Source organism: Eriocheir sinensis, chromosome 25 (assembly GCF_024679095.1).
Source record: "Eriocheir sinensis breed Jianghai 21 chromosome 25, ASM2467909v1, whole genome shotgun sequence".
Classification (NCBI taxonomy): domain Eukaryota; kingdom Metazoa; phylum Arthropoda; class Malacostraca; order Decapoda; family Varunidae; genus Eriocheir; species Eriocheir sinensis.
The window spans coordinates 7,309,521-7,330,449 of NC_066533.1; the positions used below are offsets into that span (position 1 = coordinate 7,309,521).

The following is a 20,929-nucleotide window of genomic DNA, read 5'->3' on the forward strand; positions in this document are numbered from 1 at the left end:
GAGTTTTGTTAAGTCAGTAAAGTCACTGCTACACTAATTTTGCAAAACCAAATCATACTAAATTAATGTAAGATGTTTTATGGTAGAGCCTGTCTTTCAAACTTTCAAAGGGGGAGTATTGACACCTCTGGACTTCAATCAGACCATTATTTTTCTAATCTTCTATCTCATATCAATATCTAATGTTTCGCCCTTAGTCCGTCTCCCTTGCTATGAAAACGGGGTCAGAATCAAAGTCAATAAAATAATGGGACTTTTATACTCTACAGCCTCAGTACATGCACATAAGGTATCAACATGATCAACAGTAACTTTCTTAAATATGTACAGGATCTACAGTTTCAAGTATCTCACATTTCTCCAATAGTTATTACTTAAGACACGAAATGAGGGACAGCTGGGCAGGGCAACACCACTTGGCAAATTTACGCTGAATACATCAGAGCAAGAATCGTCATTTTCCTATACCAAAAACATGTTAAATCAATTGTAAGATCAATAATGGTACATGTTTAAGATGCGTCAACCACCTTGTATGCACCCCCCCATTTAGTATTCATGTTGGGAATAATTGCTCTGAAAATTTGTGTATAAGTCTCAAAACAAATCGTCAAAATAAGAATGTTCAATCAGTCTTAACTTTGATGGTTCATTTTAAGACACCAGCTCAATTTTCTAGTCTTTTATGCATCCTGACAACTAATTTGAGGGGTGTGTACAAAAATGGTGACCTTATCATTATGGGGAGTAAATGGCCCCTGTTGGATTGGATAAGAAACAAGTCTTCAGGTTTTGCTCATGGGCAGAGTGTGCTGTCCTGCCCCAGCTGTTGGGTGACACAGCACAAAGTGCAGAGTGGCAGAGAAAAGTGTTGACAGAACTTAGTACAACACTGCCTCTGAAGACTGGAGACAGAATTTTTTAGAATGTCTGTAGTCAGGGTGTCTGAGGACCATGGAAGGCCAATGAGGATGATGGTGAGGTAATCCAGTAACCTAAGAATGTTACTCTCCTTTACCCATGATACTAAACACGACAAAAAAAGAACATGATGATTCCCTGTGATGCTGATTCTCCACAGCAAAACATAATGAACAGAAAGCAATAATTTGAGGTGATACAAGGCAAAGCACTCCCCCAAAAATTATTAGAGAGGGATGATAAATTAGATCCAGCCATTATGTTGACTGAAGAAACCTAAACCATCTAAAACCAAAGGGAATGACAGCTTGGTGACGACGATGGATGATGCCCGAAACAACAACACGACCTTGCCCATTCTAGGAGCCTGTTTGTGGGGGTGATGACACAGTGATTGGGTTATACATTTTTAGTTATTGCTCACAAGGGAGGGAATGGAGTCACCTATACTTAAGATGATTGTAATGCACTGCTTTCCGAGATACTTTCAAGCAATGATCATGTAGTTAATGCTAGTTCCTTAGGCACCATACGAGCTTTACAAGAGATTAAGATTATACAATAGCTGAGTCACATCAACGAACACTTGACCAAGGAATATACCCTCCACATCTTACTGTAACTGACTTTGATATGAGTGAAAAACCTAACCTGACACCCTGACTAAAGTTTGAGAGGTAATTTAATTTTTAATATATTTATAAGTAGCTTTATTGGATGGATACACAAGTTAATAATTCTGAATAAAGATGATGAAGGGAAGAAGAGTTAATAGCAATATGCTCCTTCGTTCCTCTTATCAACTAACATATCATCTTTGCCATCATAAATAACATCACTCTATAATAATATCTATCTGACAAAAACAATCATGCAAGAAGTAAGATTCTGTATACACTCTTATTCCCACTCTATCACTGGCAGACACGTGCAGGACAAGATGAGAGGAGAGCGAGATAAATGTCGGGGGAGGGGAGGGGGGGATCATAGTAAGGGACACTCTTAATGAGGGGAACATTGCGCTAGGTACAGTCCTGGCTGATGGGACCCGGCAGACACCCCCACGAAATGATGGGTTCTTTGCCTCTCCTGGAATGATGCTGAGAATGATAGATGCCTAAACGCTCCCGAGAATCACACTTCACCGGCACACACCAAGACACCCAGAAAAAAATGAAGAAATAAAAACTTGGCCTTTCTTATGCACCTATGGCCCAAGCTTCAACAACCACTGCAAGGCACCCGAAAAAATTCCCCTTGTTTCCTATTCCTGGACATGTGTGGCGGCCTTGAAAAACCTTGCTGAAGTCTGCTGATCTACCTAAATGAACACTTTCTTCCTTATGGCAGCAAACTCCACGTATAAGCAGAAAAAGGCAATGATGGCTGTTGCGCCCTAATGGCAGAGTGTTTTTTCAAGCTGTCAGAGATCCTATCCAGCCTTCTTAAGCGTCAAAGGCAAGAATAGTTTTATTATGAATTTTCTCCCAATGAAGCCTCACAGAAAGATGAACAATAAACCTTTGCTACCATAGAGAGCTACAGAAAGTTGAGGCATACAGAGGACCCTGAAAGTTGGGAAATGCATGTAGTAGTGAGTCATGCACAATGCTTGTTTAATACTTGGAGAAAGACAGGAAGCTGCCATTCCCAGAACATTTCCACTTTATCACTCACTCTCATCCCATCCAAGGGGAATTACGGGAGGACATACTCAGAACTGCCTCTCTTTGACTGATAGACACGATGATGCAGCTTGAAGTGGATTAGAGGGAAGAACACTTAGCCAGCAGCACTGACATCCACCACATTACGAAGGGTTACGTTACTAAATTGTACACTGGCATTACTTCTGCAATTCTTAGCAAGTTATGAAAGCCAAAGAAAATCGTTATTAGTGTGGAATGAGAATGAGCTGTCTGCAATCAGTAACTGGAAAGGCTAAAAGGTCATGACCCTCCTTCCTACCTCTGCTGTGGGTATTCTCACCAACAACTCATCCTTAATTGCACTCATGATGGGAAAATAACCACTCCAAAAAATTGAGTTGAGGTATAAAAATGAGATCTTGTCAAAATAGGAAATGTTTATTAATCTATAGTTTGACATTGTAAATTTTTAGGCCTCAGCTCAGTTTTCCATTGTGGTTTCTTCCTGACATGAGTGCTAATCAAAGGGTGAGTAAGAGCTGGCAAATGCACCCTAATCTTCCCTCGCTGTGGTGGGTGACTCGGGAATGGAATGACGGAACCCACAACTCCTACATTACACGCCAGACGACTCGGTGACATGTCTACTCCACGTCCCAGAATGCAAAAATTTATCTCTGTGTGATGGATTCCTACACAACCCCTAAATGTTTTCTTCACTAAACGAGTCACACTTAGCTGGCACATAAATCTCAACAAATTTTCACAGATATTTGAGAGCACAATAATTTCTTACTACATCAAGACAAGAGTACGTAATTTTTTATCTTTTTTTTACAGGTTTTGGAACACTGAACTTTGCCTAATGATACAAGCAAATAGAAATGTCCACACCATTCTGAGTTTACAGTTTAGTATCCATCCAATCCAAATGAGATTTCACCCATGAACAAGACATTCAAACCTCAACTCTTAAATAAAACATGAAGCAAAACTTTTCAACCACTTCATCATGTACTCTCCTGCCAGCTAATGTTACTCTCTGCATCCACTAATTCTACATTCACACCTTAATAAGCCACTCTCAGCAGTTTCCTCTAGTCTTCTCAAATTTAACAATATCAACAATAGTCATAAAATGGATAGTGGTAAATCTATAGATATTATTATTATTATTGTTATTATCATCATTATTCACCAACACACAAGTCTAACACTTCCCCAAACAAGTTACAGCTGAACACTGCTGGAATAGAATAGTGTGCATCTCTTCTCTAGACAGACATGCAATCATTATAGTGTTTATCATCTTACATGTCTAGTGAGGGACAGAGAGCAGTAAGAAGACATATGTATATACATCTAAAGAGGCTTAAAGATGTATCTAGATGTATGTGTGGTATATGTATGTGTAATGTGTGATGTGTGTGTGTGTGTGTGTGTGTGTGTTGGTTGTCCTATTTTGTGGAGGTATTGAGCACATCTACATGGACAATTCACATCCACTATTAACACTCAATTCCTCCAGGCCAGAGGACTAAGCCGAGGAAAGAAGGACAACAAGATCTGCTGTCACAGTCACTCATACCAAAACACACACAATGAAAGCCACTTGAGGAGGAAAAGTCAGCAAAATAAAACAATCGGGTTGGTGATCTTGTGTGTTAAGGCAAATGTCTCTGACTATGGGAAAAAAAGTAAACAAAAGGGTGAGAAGTATCAGGATAACTGCGGTGACGGGTGAAATAAAGTTTTTGAGGCCATACTGTAAAAAGATCTAAAATGAAGGGGTGTTGGTTATCAGAGTAAGCCTTGGAATTAAGCTACACTGCGAGGTTTTCTATATTTTTACAGCTTCGATTAATGGTAATTTCTTCACAAATCTTCCTAGACTGAGAAACGAAAAGTAACGCACCATATCCAAAACAAACTAAACTCAGCACTACTCTGCCAGACTTTGGGGATTACACTATTTGGGGTTAGCATAAAAAAAGCCTTAAAAAAAAAAAAAAAAAAACATGAGGGAAATACAAAGACATCAACCATGACCAGTAATCTCATTGCCTCATTCACACCAATACATACATACACACACACTTTCATAAACATATTTGACACTTCAATGAACAACACCCTTTACCATCCTAACCCAGGTTCAAACCATTAACACACTAATAATAATAATAATAAAAAAGGAAAATCATATAAGTACATACACCATGGGTTCTAATTCACTTTGGGTTTGAGACACCGCTCCGTGGAACCCGTGACCACACTGTTCTAACCTTATGTACGGGGAATATCAATAAATAAAAGTGCAGATGAGGCCCAACTGAAAACAGCAGCAGTAGTTACTTGCCTAAAAAGGAAAAGAGAAAAAAAAAGGACAAAGAAATAAAACTGCTCTTTCAAACTTACTGCAAAGGTATCAGAAAAGGAAGATAAACATAGAGGGGGAGAGAGAAACTAAAGAGAGAGAGTTAATAACAGTAGAAGTTCCCATACTAGCAGAACCCATTCATGTGAACTAAACTGCTGAAAACAACCAAAGACAAATAAGAAACAGCGAGATAAACAAAGTGTCAAAAAATGAGAAGAAGTCCTGACAGCAAAGGAAAGCTATTGGCACAGACAGGTATGGTTGAAAGGATATCGATTTACCTCACTCCTAACTCCTCGGCAACCCTTTTCAACACGACAAGTCACTGGGAGGAAGGAGCTTGAAGAGAAAGGAGAGTGCAATGGCAGATAAGTTGGTGGAGCGGGGACGTGACTTGCTGCATCGAGAGAGGCTGCAGAGTAAGGAGTTTAAAGTGTGGTGGATCAATATGCTTCAACCATCCTCCCCTGTCTTCTCCATTCCCAGCACAGGTCACAGAGATGAGGGGCAGCCTGAAGGTAATGCCCAGTGTCGGTGCAAGGATGACAGCACCACATGACTAGGAGGTGCAGAAAAGTAGTGGCAATGAACCCTTGAGATGAGTGGCTGCCATGTGAAGGCTGGACAGAGCTTTTCCTTCTCTCCATGACTAACAGACTGAACAGAGCGATCCGATATGTAATGCTAGACGGGTAAGGCGTGTTTGCTAAATCGTATGCACCACTTAAATTTGTGTTCATATTCTTATTCTTTCTCTTGACAACTTCTTCAAATAGGGTCACTGTTTTGAGGCTGTGGTTCAGGGCTTTAGAGTTAACACCCTTCCTAACCACCTTGCCCTGGTTCTTCACTTCCATGGCTTGACACACTAACCAACTAGACTGCCATGCTCAGATCAAGATGCAAACTACCGAGAAATAATGAGATGGTAAAGTTAAATAGTCCAAACAGTATGATAATCTACATTTGTTTAGACGTTAATTCGCTTTTATATCTTACCTCAGTTTTCCAGGGTAATTTGTTTTTGCAATATAAATGTTAACTGGGATGATGTGTGCAAATTTGTAAACACACCCTACTAGCCAGGGACCAAATTTCACTGCTAATTGTGGGATCTCTCTACTCCCTTACTTTCACTCATATCAATAATGTAAAGATGCAACAAAAAAAATTCCTTCGTTGCTTGAGTGATTTAGTGTCAACTGGAAAAAAGACCAAGGAATATTTTTTTACCGTGATAACTGAGTCGCTGTGTGACTGGTTGTGAGTGAAGTGCCTTGGTGGAGGAGAAAAAGATCCCAGCACTTGACTTTCCATTTGACAAATGTTGATGAATACTTCTCTGCCCTCATTCCTCTCCTCATCAGAGCAGAGCCTCCACAGCACATGCAGCTGGACTGACTCACTAAACTGTTAACCCACCAGAGCTGATTCCAACACACATGTATATAATGAGCTCTTCAAATTTTATTAACATAACTTGGAATAAATACTTCATCACCATGTTACAGTGACCTTAGAACTACCACTGTAAAAAGTTAATTTACTAATAAAAAATCAATAAAGAAGACACTAAAATCTAGAGCACTCAATATCAGTGCCACAGTAATAATGAAAAAACAAATAAGTAACATGACATCTACATCTTGTGCCTACGTGTTTGGTGAGTCAGTGACTGGAATAAAAATGAGAATTTTAACTGTAGCTTCCTCTTCCCTGTGACAGGTGAACAGAAAAAAAGGTGCACCTGCCGACGACACAAGTCCAGTGAGATGAGGAACATGTTCATAGTAGGAAAGGATAGATCAGTAGGAAGAAAATGCTGCTTGTAAATAATAATAATAATAATAATAATTCCCCCTTATCCTACTCAACTGAACATTGTCACACAACCTCTAGGTGACTAATTGAGAGGTGAAATATGTATATGTATATATATTCATACCAGCCAGTCATTACCTGCAGTTTACAGACTACATCATTAGAAAGCTGGGTTGCTTATATGCTGCACTGATGAATGAAGATGATGGCATATTAAATAAAGCGATTTAACTGATATGCTACGATTATATACCTGACTCACTCGCTCTCTCTCTTTCAATACGAATAAAACACCACTTGGGACAGGCGAACAACACAGTCTGGCACTCGGTAAACACAACACACACGAACAGACACACGCAACTTCATCTTCATACACTCAGGTCAAGTGAAATGGGCACAGCTCCTCCACCCCTGGGGCCTCTCTCACACCGGGGGACAGGCTGAGGAGGTGCATGGAGGACAGGAGCAGCTTCTTCTACAGTAGTCTGGTGGTGACATCCCAGCCTCCTCTATGCTGGTCCTGGCTAGTACTGGCCATGACTAGGAGATGCATTCTGCGACATGCCTGGCGAGAGGGAACAGTGATGGCAGTGAGGCAGATGCTTGGAGGAGGGTGACAAGAGTGAAAATTAAGGTGAATGAACGAGGAATGAGGGCAAAGTGGATGACAGGTTTAATAATGAATTGGAGTAAAAAATCGGGGTGAATGTGAAAGGTTGGAAGAGACAAGGGTAAAACTTAAGGGTAGTACAAAAGTGAGGAAGGAGTGAGGGCAAAGTGGATGACAGGATTAAAGAAGTGGAGTACAACACAGGGGAAAACAAGGAAGGTTGAAAGAGAGAGTGAAAGTTGAGCTGGAAGTACTAGATGTAAATGGGGAGTGAAGGCTAAGAGTGTAAAAGAATTAACCCTTACACAGCACGTGAAATACAGGTATGTCTCAGATCAGGTGGACACAAAGGGTGGGCAACACACTACATGTCTTCTCAATTTTTACCATATTTTGAATTTTACAGCAACCTCTCGTTGTCTGTATATCAATTAGATCAAGCAGGATTAGATTCTGTAACAGCTGTTGCATCTATGTAGAAACATGAGGAACTCTATCTGATGTGTGCCTTGGAGCCCAAGCTTCTCAGGCCTTACTACACATCATCATCATCATCATGTTTTTAGTCAATCTTCTTTATAATATTATATATGGTTTGATGTTTGATGATATTCCTCCAGTTGCCTCTGTCAAGTGCTTCATCCTAATTAACACAGAGTGACTAGCTCCTCCACACATTTTCTCTAGGTCTTCTCTGGTCTGCCTGGTGGTCTATGACAAGGCACCTTGATGAATGACTCTAAAGTGTCACTCTCATCTGTTGTCTTTACATCTCTGAGGCATCTTAGTCTCCTGATCCTGAGAGTACAGCTCAGTTCCTAGACTACAGATCTTAGTCTCCTGATCCTGAGAGTACAGCTCAGTTCCTAGACTACAGATCTTCTTACTATCAATAAGTATAATAACAACAACAATAATAATAATAAGTTCAATCAGTCTCAAGATAGGTAAAAAAGTACTTTATGTATTTCTTTACCTCACTGACAAAATTGTAACGCCCAGAAGATTAATACTTTTTGTGTGATGCAGAAGCAAATCTGCCCATCTGGTGTACATGATGAGACAAAAGCCAGCCTATCATGTAAGGGTTAATGAAGTGAGAGCGAGTACAGATTAAAGGTAGTGAGGATAAGAAGAAAACATGAGATCATACAGTGGAGAATGTCAGGTTCAAATGAAAGTTGAAGGCAAGATACACTGATACAAGGACTATCCATCCATCAATAGTAATGTCTGGTGTGGTGTTGAGGCCACAGCAGTGCTTTGCCGTGAGGCCAGAGCAGTGCAAGCCGCGGTGGTGGTGGTCAGCGTGGGGTCTGAGGCCTGCGGTGAACAGTGAGGCTAGACAGCTCAACCTATAACACGTTTCTGATGCATTGGTCTCCCTTTCGTGCTTGGCTGTGGTGAGGTCCTCCTACTAGTTTAATTAATTTTTACTGAATGAAAGCCTATCCCTTTCTGATAAACTGCCCTATACTCTAATTTCTCTTGACTTCCCTCCATTCAGAAGCATAAGAAAACCAAACACCATATTAAATGCATTACTTCACAGGGTGGATCTACCATCAGAAGCACACACACACACACGCACAAAAAAAAAAAAAAAATAAATAATATATATATATATATATATATAATATATATATATATATATATATAATATATATATATATATATATATATAATAATAATACAAAAAAAATATAAATAAATGAAATAAAATAAAATAAAATAAAAGAAATGAAATAAAACAGATGTGAACTCAACTTTACCTTCCTTTCCTACACAACCAACACCCATCACAGAACCTCACCCCATTCAAACCCGCACACACTCACACCCCATGAAGTTGACGACTACTATACGCAAACAGTGTGGTAGCTGAGAAAAAAATTTATCCTGAATGTCTCGCGTGTTGGGAAAAAAAATTATCCTGAATAAATCCATGTCTCATGCGTTGGGAATCTTTTTTTTTTATCCCAAATGCATCTGTCATGTGCTTTGAGGAGAGGCAGTTCCCCCCCACGACAATCTTACCCTGCAGCCCCCCACCCCCTTTCCCCCGTCTGAGCGGTGCTGACAGCTAGTGACCAGAGTATAATAGCTCCTGGCTAGGTGCTGCATGTCGAGTTTGTATTTCTTACATACATACAGGTTTCTACTTTACCAGTGCAAAACTCCACTTAATGGGAATGCAGGAAAGTAAGCTTTGCAAATAATAAAACTCATACATACTTACAAAAACTTACTAGCACACCTCAGGATTAATTAACTGAGTATGTGTACATGGTTACATTATTACATACCAAAAGCCACTCTTAAAACATCAATTACAGAGGTTAAAAGAGGTATGAAGCTTCTGGTTAGTTAGAAGGAGTGGGATAAGTTAATCTGTAGAATGAGAAAGTGAGGGAGAGACAAAGACAGACAGAGAAAGAGTAAATGCCAATTGTGTTAGTAAGGGAAGCTGGTTAGGTATACAAAGGTAAGGAGAAGGATAACAACATACAACACACCAAACAAAGATACAAAATAAAAGAAAAAAAAAAAAAATCAGGGAAAACAAAAGAGCACTCCAAGGAGGAAGCACCACAGAGCAAAAATAAAGTGTGGCAAGTGGAGTCTATGTATTTACTCACTGTCACAAACCTCCTAATTGCTCTAGAAAATCAACTACTTCTCCTCAGCAACTGAAATAAACAGAAGGAAGGAATTTGCAGATCACCGAGGTTATTGTATTGATTAATAAGTAGAAGCTTAGTTAAGGTGTCACACAAAAGTACACTAAACCATCAAACAGATGTACTTTACTGTGCCATGAGAGTCACACGTTTCAGCACTGAGTTATCTGCCTGGGTGCACAAGATGATGATGTGTGAGTTGTGAGTTATATACAGTTGAGAACGAAAATATTGCTCTGTCTTACTCTAAACAAACTGGCACTTGTAACCCCTTCCCGTATGGCAAGTCACTTTCCTTCCTCTGCCACTTAGTCCCCACCTCTCTCCTCTCTTTCTGTTTCTCACCCTTCCTCCACTCCCTTCTACCTAATGTGACTTGCCGTGCAGTTTAGAACAAGAAGGGCTGATATTTTTCGCCCTAACTGTATATACTAAGAGTGTGAGTTGTGACAATGTGATAAACAAGATGAAGGGATTACTCACAAAGCCCCTGTTATTAATTAGTGAGGAAAGCAAGACAGGCCAGACCTATAAGATTGCCCAGCTGATTGCAAAGTAATTTGAAGATGCACAGAATGGTATGACACAGAAGAGGTTGAAGTAGATAGGTTGTAGTGGAAGTGGTTTGTGAAGAGTGTATGAAGCAGTGTTGAATCCCTTTCCAACTTCAAGATCAATGTGGGATGTAAGATCTTCAACATCAATCAGCAACATCGTATCATTTAGGATACAAATTAGGTCACAAATGAATATTGCTTTAGTATTAACAAATTGTAAAGAGGAATGTGTGAGGTAATTTGCATCCCTTCCTGACTCTGAGGATCTCCATGTGACCCCAGATCTTCAATGTCCTGAGACACGTCTTATGGAAGGAGTGTGAAAGTGATCATGACCAATGGCAGGATATGGGGTGGCAGTTAATTGGTGGGTGGCTCAATGTACTGGGTGAGCTACTTTGGTATTTCTCCCAGGACTGATATTTTTCTTTCTTCTCTAAGTTTGCTGGAAATATATTTTTGTAATCAATGAAAAATGTTGTTATTTTTTCACTTGTGGATAATCTTTTTAAGTTTACCTTATTCCCCACTCTGTATATGCTAGAAAAAGTGTTTGTGACACTAAGTGAGCATGTTTAGCGTGTGAGTTTTCTACAAAATTGATTTTCTTTCTCTTCACTAAGTTTTCTTGGCTTTCCATTCTTTCTAGGCTGGAGACATGATGTGTGATGATGAAACACGTTCACTGTGAGAGAATTTCCTCTCACAACACTTTATTTTTCTAATTTTGCTTGACCTCTAACCCCTCCAATGCAGAAAATAAGGTTTATGATGATTAGGTAAGCATGTAGAGTGTACAGGTTTCAGGAGATCACAAGGATAGTCTTTGAACACCTGAGACTCTGCTAGTAAACCCTTAGGCCTAATCTGTCTAAGGCACAAATTTGTGCTACTAATACTGTAAAGTAATAGGAAATTAGACTGCAGAATATATGAAAAAATGAGGAAAGACAAGCAAGACATGAAGTAATAGACACACAGTAAGGTGGAGATAAACATAAAGGTCATGAGACACAATAGAAAAGGTTGTTCTCTGGGGAATAGATTTAACCCAGTAGCTACGGGGATCATGTTTCTTAAAGGCCCCTCTAAGAGAGAAAAAAAAAAAAAAATCCCACCACTCACACAAACCATTTCAAAATATATATCAATGCATTTGTGATCAGTTTATGCATCATCTATTTTGGGGGCTTAATATCATGGCAAAAATCTGGACCGTCGCTGGGACACGGTAAAGTCACAAATTTGGCCTGTCGCTGCTACCGGGTTAAAAGTTTGATGGTGGTATAGGTGTTGTACTCATTTTATGGATGGTATTAGGTATATATCAAAACAGTCAGTAAACATCCTGCATGCCAGAACAGAAAAAATAACTATGGCTAAGTAAAAACTTCCCAACTTAACCCGGTAGCAACGGGGATCATGTTTCTTAATGGTCCCTCCAAGCGAGAAAAATGAGAAAAAATTACCCCTCACACAAACTATTTCATAATATATATCAAAGCATTTCTGATCAGATTATGTATCATCTATTTTGGGGGTAAATTTCATGGCACAAATTTGGCCCGTCGCTGCTACCGGGTTAATACCTTTACACTAAAAGAAACATACAAAAGTATTGTCTCCTGAAATCAATAGATATTTCACAAGCAAATGATGCCTGCACATTACTCTACAGAGACAAGGAGTAAAGATGTCTGCTGTGGAAAATGCATTCTCCCTGCTGTTGAGGATGATAATGAATATACAGGACAACCCCTTTAAACAATGAGAGTCAGGGAAGACAAGAAATGGAGAAAATTTGTCTATTGTGGAAATTACGTACTCCCCACTCTCAAAATGGATAATGTACATATGGCACACCCCTTCACCATTAACTTGGGGTGTGTGGGTAAGCAAGAAGACAAGGAGATGGGAGAAAAATTGCTTACTGTAGAAAATACCCATCCTACTGTCAAAATGAACAATGCATATAGAGCCCACTCCTTAACCTTCAAATGGGGACACATAAGTAAGGGTACAAAGGTGGGGGTGGGTGGATGAGGAGAGGCTTACCTGGTGTGTAGGTGGGCTGTGAGCCGGTGTTGAGGGAGGTGCTTTCGTTAGCCCCTGCAGAGAATGGGTTGGTGCCCTGGGTGGGTGGTGGCATGGCAAACACTGGCTGGCTCATCCCCGGGCCACTGCCGTCTGCACCGGGAGTCCTGCAGGGGATGGAGGGGAGGGAAGGACGTCAGGGTGTGCGTGACTTGGGATCTGCTCCTTAGCTTTGTGAAGTGTGGACATGAGTGAAAACCAAACATAACTGGTGCTTTCTCTGGGTGACTGTATAGTAACTGGTGCTTTTATTGATCTAACTGTAAGATACTGTGGCTGGTGCTTCACTGCAGCAACATACAAGAAGTCTAAGATTAGGTGACTGGTGCTCAGTTAAGTGATATACAGTGGCACAAGAGCATGGCTATCTCAGTGCTTTAATCACAATTCAGTCTCAGTGCTTTACTCACAACAACGTAACATGTTATACAAAACAAATGTGTATGTTCAACCATTAGTAGATTCTAACAGACAGACACGTGGAGGCATGTGAGAACTCAGTGCATGCAGTCTACCAGTTGCATGGAAGCAGGCATCATTTCCCTCTAGATATCTCTCACTACCTCTTGTCATGCAGTATCCAACATTATATTACAATAAGGATTTAAGATATGAGGTCAATAAAAAAAAAAAATAAATAAATAAATAAAAAACAAAAATAAATAAAAAAAAACATTCCAAACAAAGAAAATATGAATTATGCATGCTCCTAAACTCTGAACTTGGGTTGTATTTACAAGGCATTTCATTTACATGTACATACTGAGACCCAAAGAGAAAGGGTGGGCATAGATTCTCTCTCGCTCTTTTCTCTGTCATCTGCATGCCTGTCTGTCTGCGTCCCTCTTGTTCTTTTTTCTCTGCTCCTCTCTATCCCTGTGTCTGTGTCTGTCTGTCCTTTCTAGTACTCGACATCTCATAGACCCATCCAAGACACATAATTAAATGCAGCCCGCACACACACACACCAGGATAATGGTTATGGTTCAACACAGTACACAGCTGTGCTTGGAGGGACCTACAACATTAATGGTTATTGCATCCACACATACACACACACACACCTCACAGGAACACTGGGGCTCACATAACCCCCTCCTGCCTGGCTGCCCGCCTTCCCAACAACAACATATAAAATCGATATCCTTGATTATCTTAATTAAAGTAGCTTTTTTTCAATAACAATACTCTTTATATAACTGCCATACCACACCCATAATGGGTAAGATTTGTTTTTCAACTCCAAAATGTATGTAGAAAATATTTTTTCCCACAATTCAAAGAGGCTACTTAATTATATATCTATATATATATATATATATATATATATATATATATATATATATATATATATATATATATATATATATATATATATATATATATATATATATATATATATATATATATATATATATATATATATATATATATTGTAGGGCATTATCATAGCTCTGCCCATTGCATCACAGCCAGAGATGTCATGCCAGGACTAGTTGTAAAACTATAATATAAAAGATGGCTGTGGCTTTCTGAGGCATATATAACTGGCAAAGTATCCAGGCAGACCAGCATGTAGATGTTTGGGGCATGGCACTCCACTGGTACCCCCAATAGTGTGGAGTAGGGCAGGGGGGGGAAGGGGGGCATTGGGCAGGTCATGGGTGGGAACGAGGCCTTCGTGCAGCTCTGCCAAAGCTGAACTGGCTTTGTGCATGATTATGGGTGTCTCTTTTAGAGAAATTACTTTCTTACAGGCAAAGAAAACTGCATGATTCTTTCTGCTGCAGACTGCTTATATAACTTGTATGAATAGACAACAGAACACTGCCCTAGAGACTGAGCACCTGTTCAATGTATGTCCCACACTGACCAGGGTGACACCATACTCAGGGAATCAAAACAACCAGAGAAGGGTGACTACAAGACCAGATGATATAATGGAGTATGTTGGGCGAGTCAGTAACGGATACTGTTAAATGTTTCATTCTTACATAAACAAAGAGCAGCAGAAATATCTAATGCCAAATGCTCAGCTTATAAAATCAGAGAATAGCCAAGAAACATGTGCCAGTGACAGGTGGCTGTGGCAATGCAGCCTCCATTCTGCACACTCAGCTCAGCCTTCTTCCACACAGCGCAGAGTTTCACACAAGACCAACAGAGGCTCCAGCATACTTGTTGCATCTACATGACTAATGATGAAATCAGATGGGCCGAGGGTGCTGGAGTGGAGCAACTACAAGCTCATCCAAACGAGGCTTAACCACTGACTCATTAACTACCTGAACGGATTGCTGGGAGGAGCATTCGAGGGCCTTTCCTCTTGCCTGCAAATTCACCAACACTTCAGTGAGTTATTCCAAACAGCCTCACAGACTTCAATGATGTTAATAATGTCAACTTCATTATTCAATTACTCTAATGGTTCAGAAGCATTAATTAGTAGACACAGAGAACATCACCATGCTACATTCAAAGCAAATTAGCGCAAAATGCAGGGCATCAGAATCTTTTCCTTAATCTATACAAACATCTGTTCCAACACAGGATAACAGTTATGTCTGACCTCCAACACTGCAGAGACTTACATCAACAGGTGCTCTATAACTTCAGATACTTAGCCTTATTCCTGCACCAACTACCCCTCTACGGTCAAGGGGGTACACACCTAAATTTGCACACTGGAATCGCCACTTATTTACAATAACACCAAACAATTTTTTATACATACCTCATACCTCTTTTACATTATTATGTATTAACACACAACATGAATTAGTACCAATCCACATTAACCTAAATGGGAAAGAATAATGGCCACATAACCACTGGTCAAATTAACATTATGGGAGTATCACGTGACACTAGTCTATTCACTCCAACTGAACTCCTAGCTGAGTGAGTAAGGACGCTGCTGCCTGTGTTGGTGGGCTGGGTGTCCGACACCTCCATTGCCCACCACTCTCATGTAGGTTCAGAAAACTTTCATACTACTTTCCTTAGCTCAACTGTTATGCAAGATAACAAATTTAGTTTACATCATTGGATTAAGCAGTGATTGTACAACTATAACACTATTTCAAAAAAATTATAGAATAAAAAATGAAGTAATTATGGTGAGTATTGATAAAAAAATAACATTTAACCTTTTTCATTCGTGATGCAGACGTTGGTGTCACAGTATGGAAAGGGTCAAGAGGAAATGGAAGAGGATGAATCCTCTTCTAAACCTCTCATTCCTCCTCTAAATTCCTCTTAATCCTCTTCCATTTCCTCTTAAGAGGTTTAGAAGAGGATTAAGAGGAAATGGAAGAGGATTAACCCTTTCATTGCTAAACGCTCGCAGCGAGCATTAGGCGTATTTGCTGGTGGTGTTAAACGCTCACTGCGAACTCCAGCCACACTCAAATCTCCCTCGTATGAGAGTGTTCCAACAATATTTCTCACAACACGGGATTGCCAATTGAGTGGGTTCTCCACTAAATTTGGTGTAAAATCATATCAACCCAGCGTGTAAAATCTACATACGAGTAACTGGTGGATGTTCTTGTCCAATATAGCAGCATTTTTGCATAGCTTCACCTATCACCTGACTGATTCTTTGACGAAATAGTTGTAAATATTGCAGTTGGCAATATTACCTTGCCAGAACCTCAAGGAGGATGTCCGCAGTTCCCTCAAAATGGCTGATCATCGCGCACGCACTGACGTAAGTGTTCACATTCAACACTCCCTGAACGTGCATGTACGTTCGCAGGAGAGGCATACATAACTGACTCCTGTAGATCTGGGCCTCCTCTTTCCAATGGTATTTTTGGTTTTTAGCTGTGATGAATAGTTTTTAAGAAACAGAGGTAAAAAGAGACCCTCCATTTGGCTGCCTGACTGCGCCTGAGTGGATACTCGCCTCCCGCACCACGCGCAAAGAAGGGGTTAAGAGGTTTAGAAGAGGACTAACTCTTTCCATATGGTGGCCGGACGCCCGACGTCGCCAGAGTGAAGGGGTTAATGTGTATACCACTTTTTACTTTTTATCAATATTTGCAGCACCACGCCTGCCAATAGCCAACCAGCAGCGTCCTTACCTACCCAGCCAGGGATCGGCCACTGCTGGGGGATCCAGTTCAAGTAACTACAGTGTCCAGTGAGAATACTCTTTAGTACTTTGCAGCCTGCAAATTATATGTTTGGTGAAATAGCATCTAAAAATCTTGGTGACACATAGCCAATCCTTTTTCAATAGCCATTCTGTTAAGTGATGTATAAATAGATTGCATGCTGCCAAACAATGTTTTATAATTACCTTGGCAGTTATCATAATAAAGATCTACCTAATTTGTAGATAAAAAAAATTCAATTGTATGCCAAAAGTAATAACCATAAGGTTAACCATAAAGTAACCAACCAGGAGGAGTAAAGACAACTGTGCCCTAGTGAAACTTACAAACTGCAAAGTACATCAACTACCAACCATCCATCCATCAACCAGCCTGAGCCGTGAGTGACCCAGCCTGCTGGGTTACACGGCCCGCTCGACACAATGCACTGCTAACATCTTTTATGGTGGACTGTACTATCAGTTTATCCCAATTTCACAAAAGCTGCAGCAGCTTCTTTAATCTTTATCATACCAACTTCCTTAATCTTTATCCTACCAATTTCCCATGCATGAAAATATTACAAAGCAAAGACAGCAATCTGATGATGAGCTACACCCAGTGACCGCACTGAGGTACAGCCTAAGCAAAAGCTAACACAGCATGCCCAATGCTGCTGATATTTTTCAATACATTAATAAATACCCTTCTCCAAGCAAATATGTGACTGATAAATGTTCAAATTATCTAATAAAATGATCTCAGTTTAGCTGTTTCTAATGCAATCATTCCTCCTACCATGCATTCACAATAAATTAATAATTGACTTTCTCTAAACGAACAAACATATAGTAATCAAACAAGCCAGCCACCAGCTGAAGACCCATGAAAAGGGTGCACCGTACAAATAGAACACAGGGTCACTTGAACTGGCCTGCAAACAGGTAGTATCATATAATTTTTGGTGAAGTATTATTTTGTTTCCTGACTTTTCAATGGATGGATAGTTGGTAAGGACAGTGGGTTTGCACTTCTAGTTTAATAGTACACGGTATAAAAAGACAAATAAAAAAAGAGCATAGTTATGCATTCCACTGCAGCTGGCATAAGACAAAAAGATGGCTGGGTACCTTGATTTGTGCTGTGCATAACGACACACACACACACATCTTAAACCTGCGCCATATGCAGAGAGAGGGTTCATATACCACCTCATTCATAGGACATGACCATGAAAGAAAAAGAAGCTAAGAACAGAGATCAAAACAAGGAAAATTAAAGCAGAAAAAGATAAAATAGTAAGATATAGGAGAAAGAAAAAAAGGATGAAAGCAGAGGTTATAATGTAAAAATCAAAACAAAAGTAATGAATATAAAAAAATTTGTTGGATGGAACAATGAAATGGAAAATGGATCAAAAAGCTAAAAGGAGTTGTGAAAAGGAAAAAGAATGAGAAAGCTAAAAGGAGCTATGAAAAGGAAGAAGGATGAGAAAGCTAAAAGGAGCAATGAAAAGGAAAAAGAATGAGAAAGCTAAAAGGAGGTATGAAAAGGAAAAGAATGAGAAAGCTAAAAGGAGCTGTGAAAAGGAAAAAGGATGAGAAAGCTAAAAGGAGCTATGAAAAGGAAGAAGGATGAGAAAGCTAAAAGTTACTGTGAAAAGGAAAAAGGATGAGAAAGCTAAAAGGAGCTGTGAAAAGGAAAAAGGATGAGAAAGCTAAAAGGAGCTGTGAAAAGGAAAAAGGATGAGAAAGCTAAAAGGAGCTATGAAAAGGAAGAAGGATGAGAAAGCTAAAAGGAGCTGTGAAAAGGAAGAAGGATGAGAAAGCTAAAAGGAGCTGCCGAACTGTAAAAAAGGTGGAGAAAACGTGGCATCCACATCCGCCATACAGCTGAAGCGAATGAAATGCCATCTACCTGAAGGGATTAGTCGTGCCACGTGAGTCATTCATTTCGTCCCGCTTCCTGCAATTCACAAGGGTGAGGAAAGTGTTCCCCTTCGTCCATCTCTCGAACTGAGATTGCTACACCTACTCACTATTACTGCTACACCCACACCTGCAAACCACCTACCAAACCCCACCAAGCATGCACCAACACCCCCTAAGTAATGTATGTGTGGACAGACAGATGCTCATGCCACTCACAATACTGTAAAAGGTTTTTAGATTTCAAAAGTTAAGACTACATAAATAAGTCTCATAAGTATGGTCACTAGTAGAAGTACCGTAGTTGAATAATGGTACTCTTAATGAACACATAACTGAAGTGTCACAACATGCAATACCAATAATAAAGTTTTTGTCATTAAGAGAACTACATTAGACCCTTGATTTCCAGCATCTTGGACTTCCTGGGAAAATTTCTGGAGAATCGAAATTCCATTACATAAATCAGTTTGTTTATTTGTCTCCTTTTTTTTCTACTGCCTGCAATTCACATCATGTCTATCAATTATTAGTGCACACAGTGGAGGTATTGTTTTAGATGGGCTGGGCTGTAAGCATGAGGACATTGCACTTAGTAAAAACATTTATGAACTGTTGGTAAAGAGGGATTTGAGAAATACAGTACTAGTACCAACCCTCACATATGCAAGCAAAATATGGGCCTGGAATGAGTCAGAGGTCTAGAGTGCAGGCAGTGGAAATGAGTTACTTGAGGAGTGCATGTGGTGTGAGTAGAATGGATGGAATGAGTAATGAAAGTGTGTATGAGCGTTTTGGAATGTGTCACATGGGTGAAGGGAAGAAGTGTGGAGTAGTGGAAGAAGTGAAGCGACAGACTTTAAAGTGGTTTGGCCACATGGAGCAAATGGAGGAGAGTAAGATGACCAGGAGGGTGTATGTGAGTGAGATAGAGGGAGGGAATGTTAGAGGACTACCTCCATTGAAATGAAGAGCTAGGGTGCAGGAGTATGTCAGGGAGAGGGGTGAAAGATCCTTGAGAAACTTTCAGCAGGCAAGGAGGGAGTGTCTGGATAGAGAGAGATGGAAACTCTTCTGCCGTGGCCATCCCCTGGTGGGAGCTCCTAGGAGCAGGCGTCAAAGATGAATGAATGAATGAATGGTAATATTTCAAGATTATATCATGTTGGTGTTCCCCACTGGCACTTAATACTTGTTCAGATGCAGGAATCAGCACAGGCAGCAGCACCAGTATTAAGACTGATGGGAGAACTATGTACCTCTCCATATTAAACCTTTCATGAGTCAATTCTGGTCATTCCTATCAACTTGGCAAGCTTGTAAGGTTATATTGATTTAGTGTTTCCTGCCTGACATCAGATTCAAGGAGGCGTGGGATAGACACATGGCACACGAAGCAGCACAGTCTTGATCACTTGTGCTGCTGCCTTTGCATAGCTCCATTCCTGTGCAAAGCTGAGTGCCAATACCAACATGAATTTAATATAATTACATTGGCTTCAAGACAAACAATTATTGAATACTGACTGTTATTCACAGAACATCTCCTATTTTTTGTACACATCATCTGTATTGTTTTTGTTGTCCCCAGCCATGAGCTGAAGAGCCTTGCATTATTGTAGTTTGAAAATACTGATGGAGGACAACCACCATTTACTTCAGCATGGACACAATAACAAAGAGGAAGAAGGCATGTGTACATGGCTGCCTACTTTGTGTAAACAAACAAGGTATCGAGTACCCAACAGTAGTACTCGCAGCAGCAGAAAATATTTTTACTAAAAAATAATAACAACTATTTTAATTCATAATATTCTGACTCCCAGATTTTTGACACTTCCCCATTTAGTCTGGGAAATCAAGGATCTACTGTAGTTATTGCATATTGCAATGATTGAAAATTGTTATACTACAGACTTCAAGCACAAAATATCAGCACAAGAATAAAATCATTTAGATGAGAAAATCAACTCTTAAGCTAAAATCTTCCTTGTAAGACCATTTAAGAGTGTTACCAAACAACACATTTCCACCTGTGACTCCTCTGTAGGACTATGAAGAGACATGTATGTTAACCACCACCTACTAGCTAGGATATTTGACTGCATAACCTCTGGACTGATACAGCCATAAAACCAAGTCCTATGCTATCTAAATGACAAATATAAAATACTGTAAAGGAAAT

The 20,929-nt window shown here is 39.9% G+C and overlaps 1 protein-coding gene across 13 annotated transcripts in view; it reads right to left on the reverse strand.

Moving 5' to 3' along the window:
• Window positions 1-242: 242 nt before the first annotated feature.
• The window catches only part of LOC127003277 (dnaJ homolog subfamily C member 5-like), a 46,516-nt gene continuing 25,829 nt past the window's right edge, over window positions 243-20,929 (reverse strand). For 5 of the 13 annotated variants that reach the window (XM_050869717.1, XM_050869716.1, XM_050869723.1 and 2 more), the window contains 4 exons: window positions 18,734-18,781; window positions 15,002-15,046; window positions 12,678-12,823; window positions 243-7,339 (listed from right to left, as the gene is read on the reverse strand). In XM_050869717.1, the coding sequence (XP_050725674.1) occupies window positions 7,299-7,339; window positions 12,678-12,823; window positions 15,002-15,046; window positions 18,734-18,781 (280 nt within the window). In that variant the 3' untranslated portion in view covers window positions 243-7,298. Of the gene's footprint in view, window positions 7,340-10,023; window positions 10,075-12,677; window positions 12,824-15,001; window positions 15,047-18,733; window positions 18,782-20,929 lie in introns of all 13 variants that reach the window. The other 8 variants (XM_050869726.1, XM_050869722.1, XM_050869724.1 and 5 more) reach the window with 4 other exon arrangements.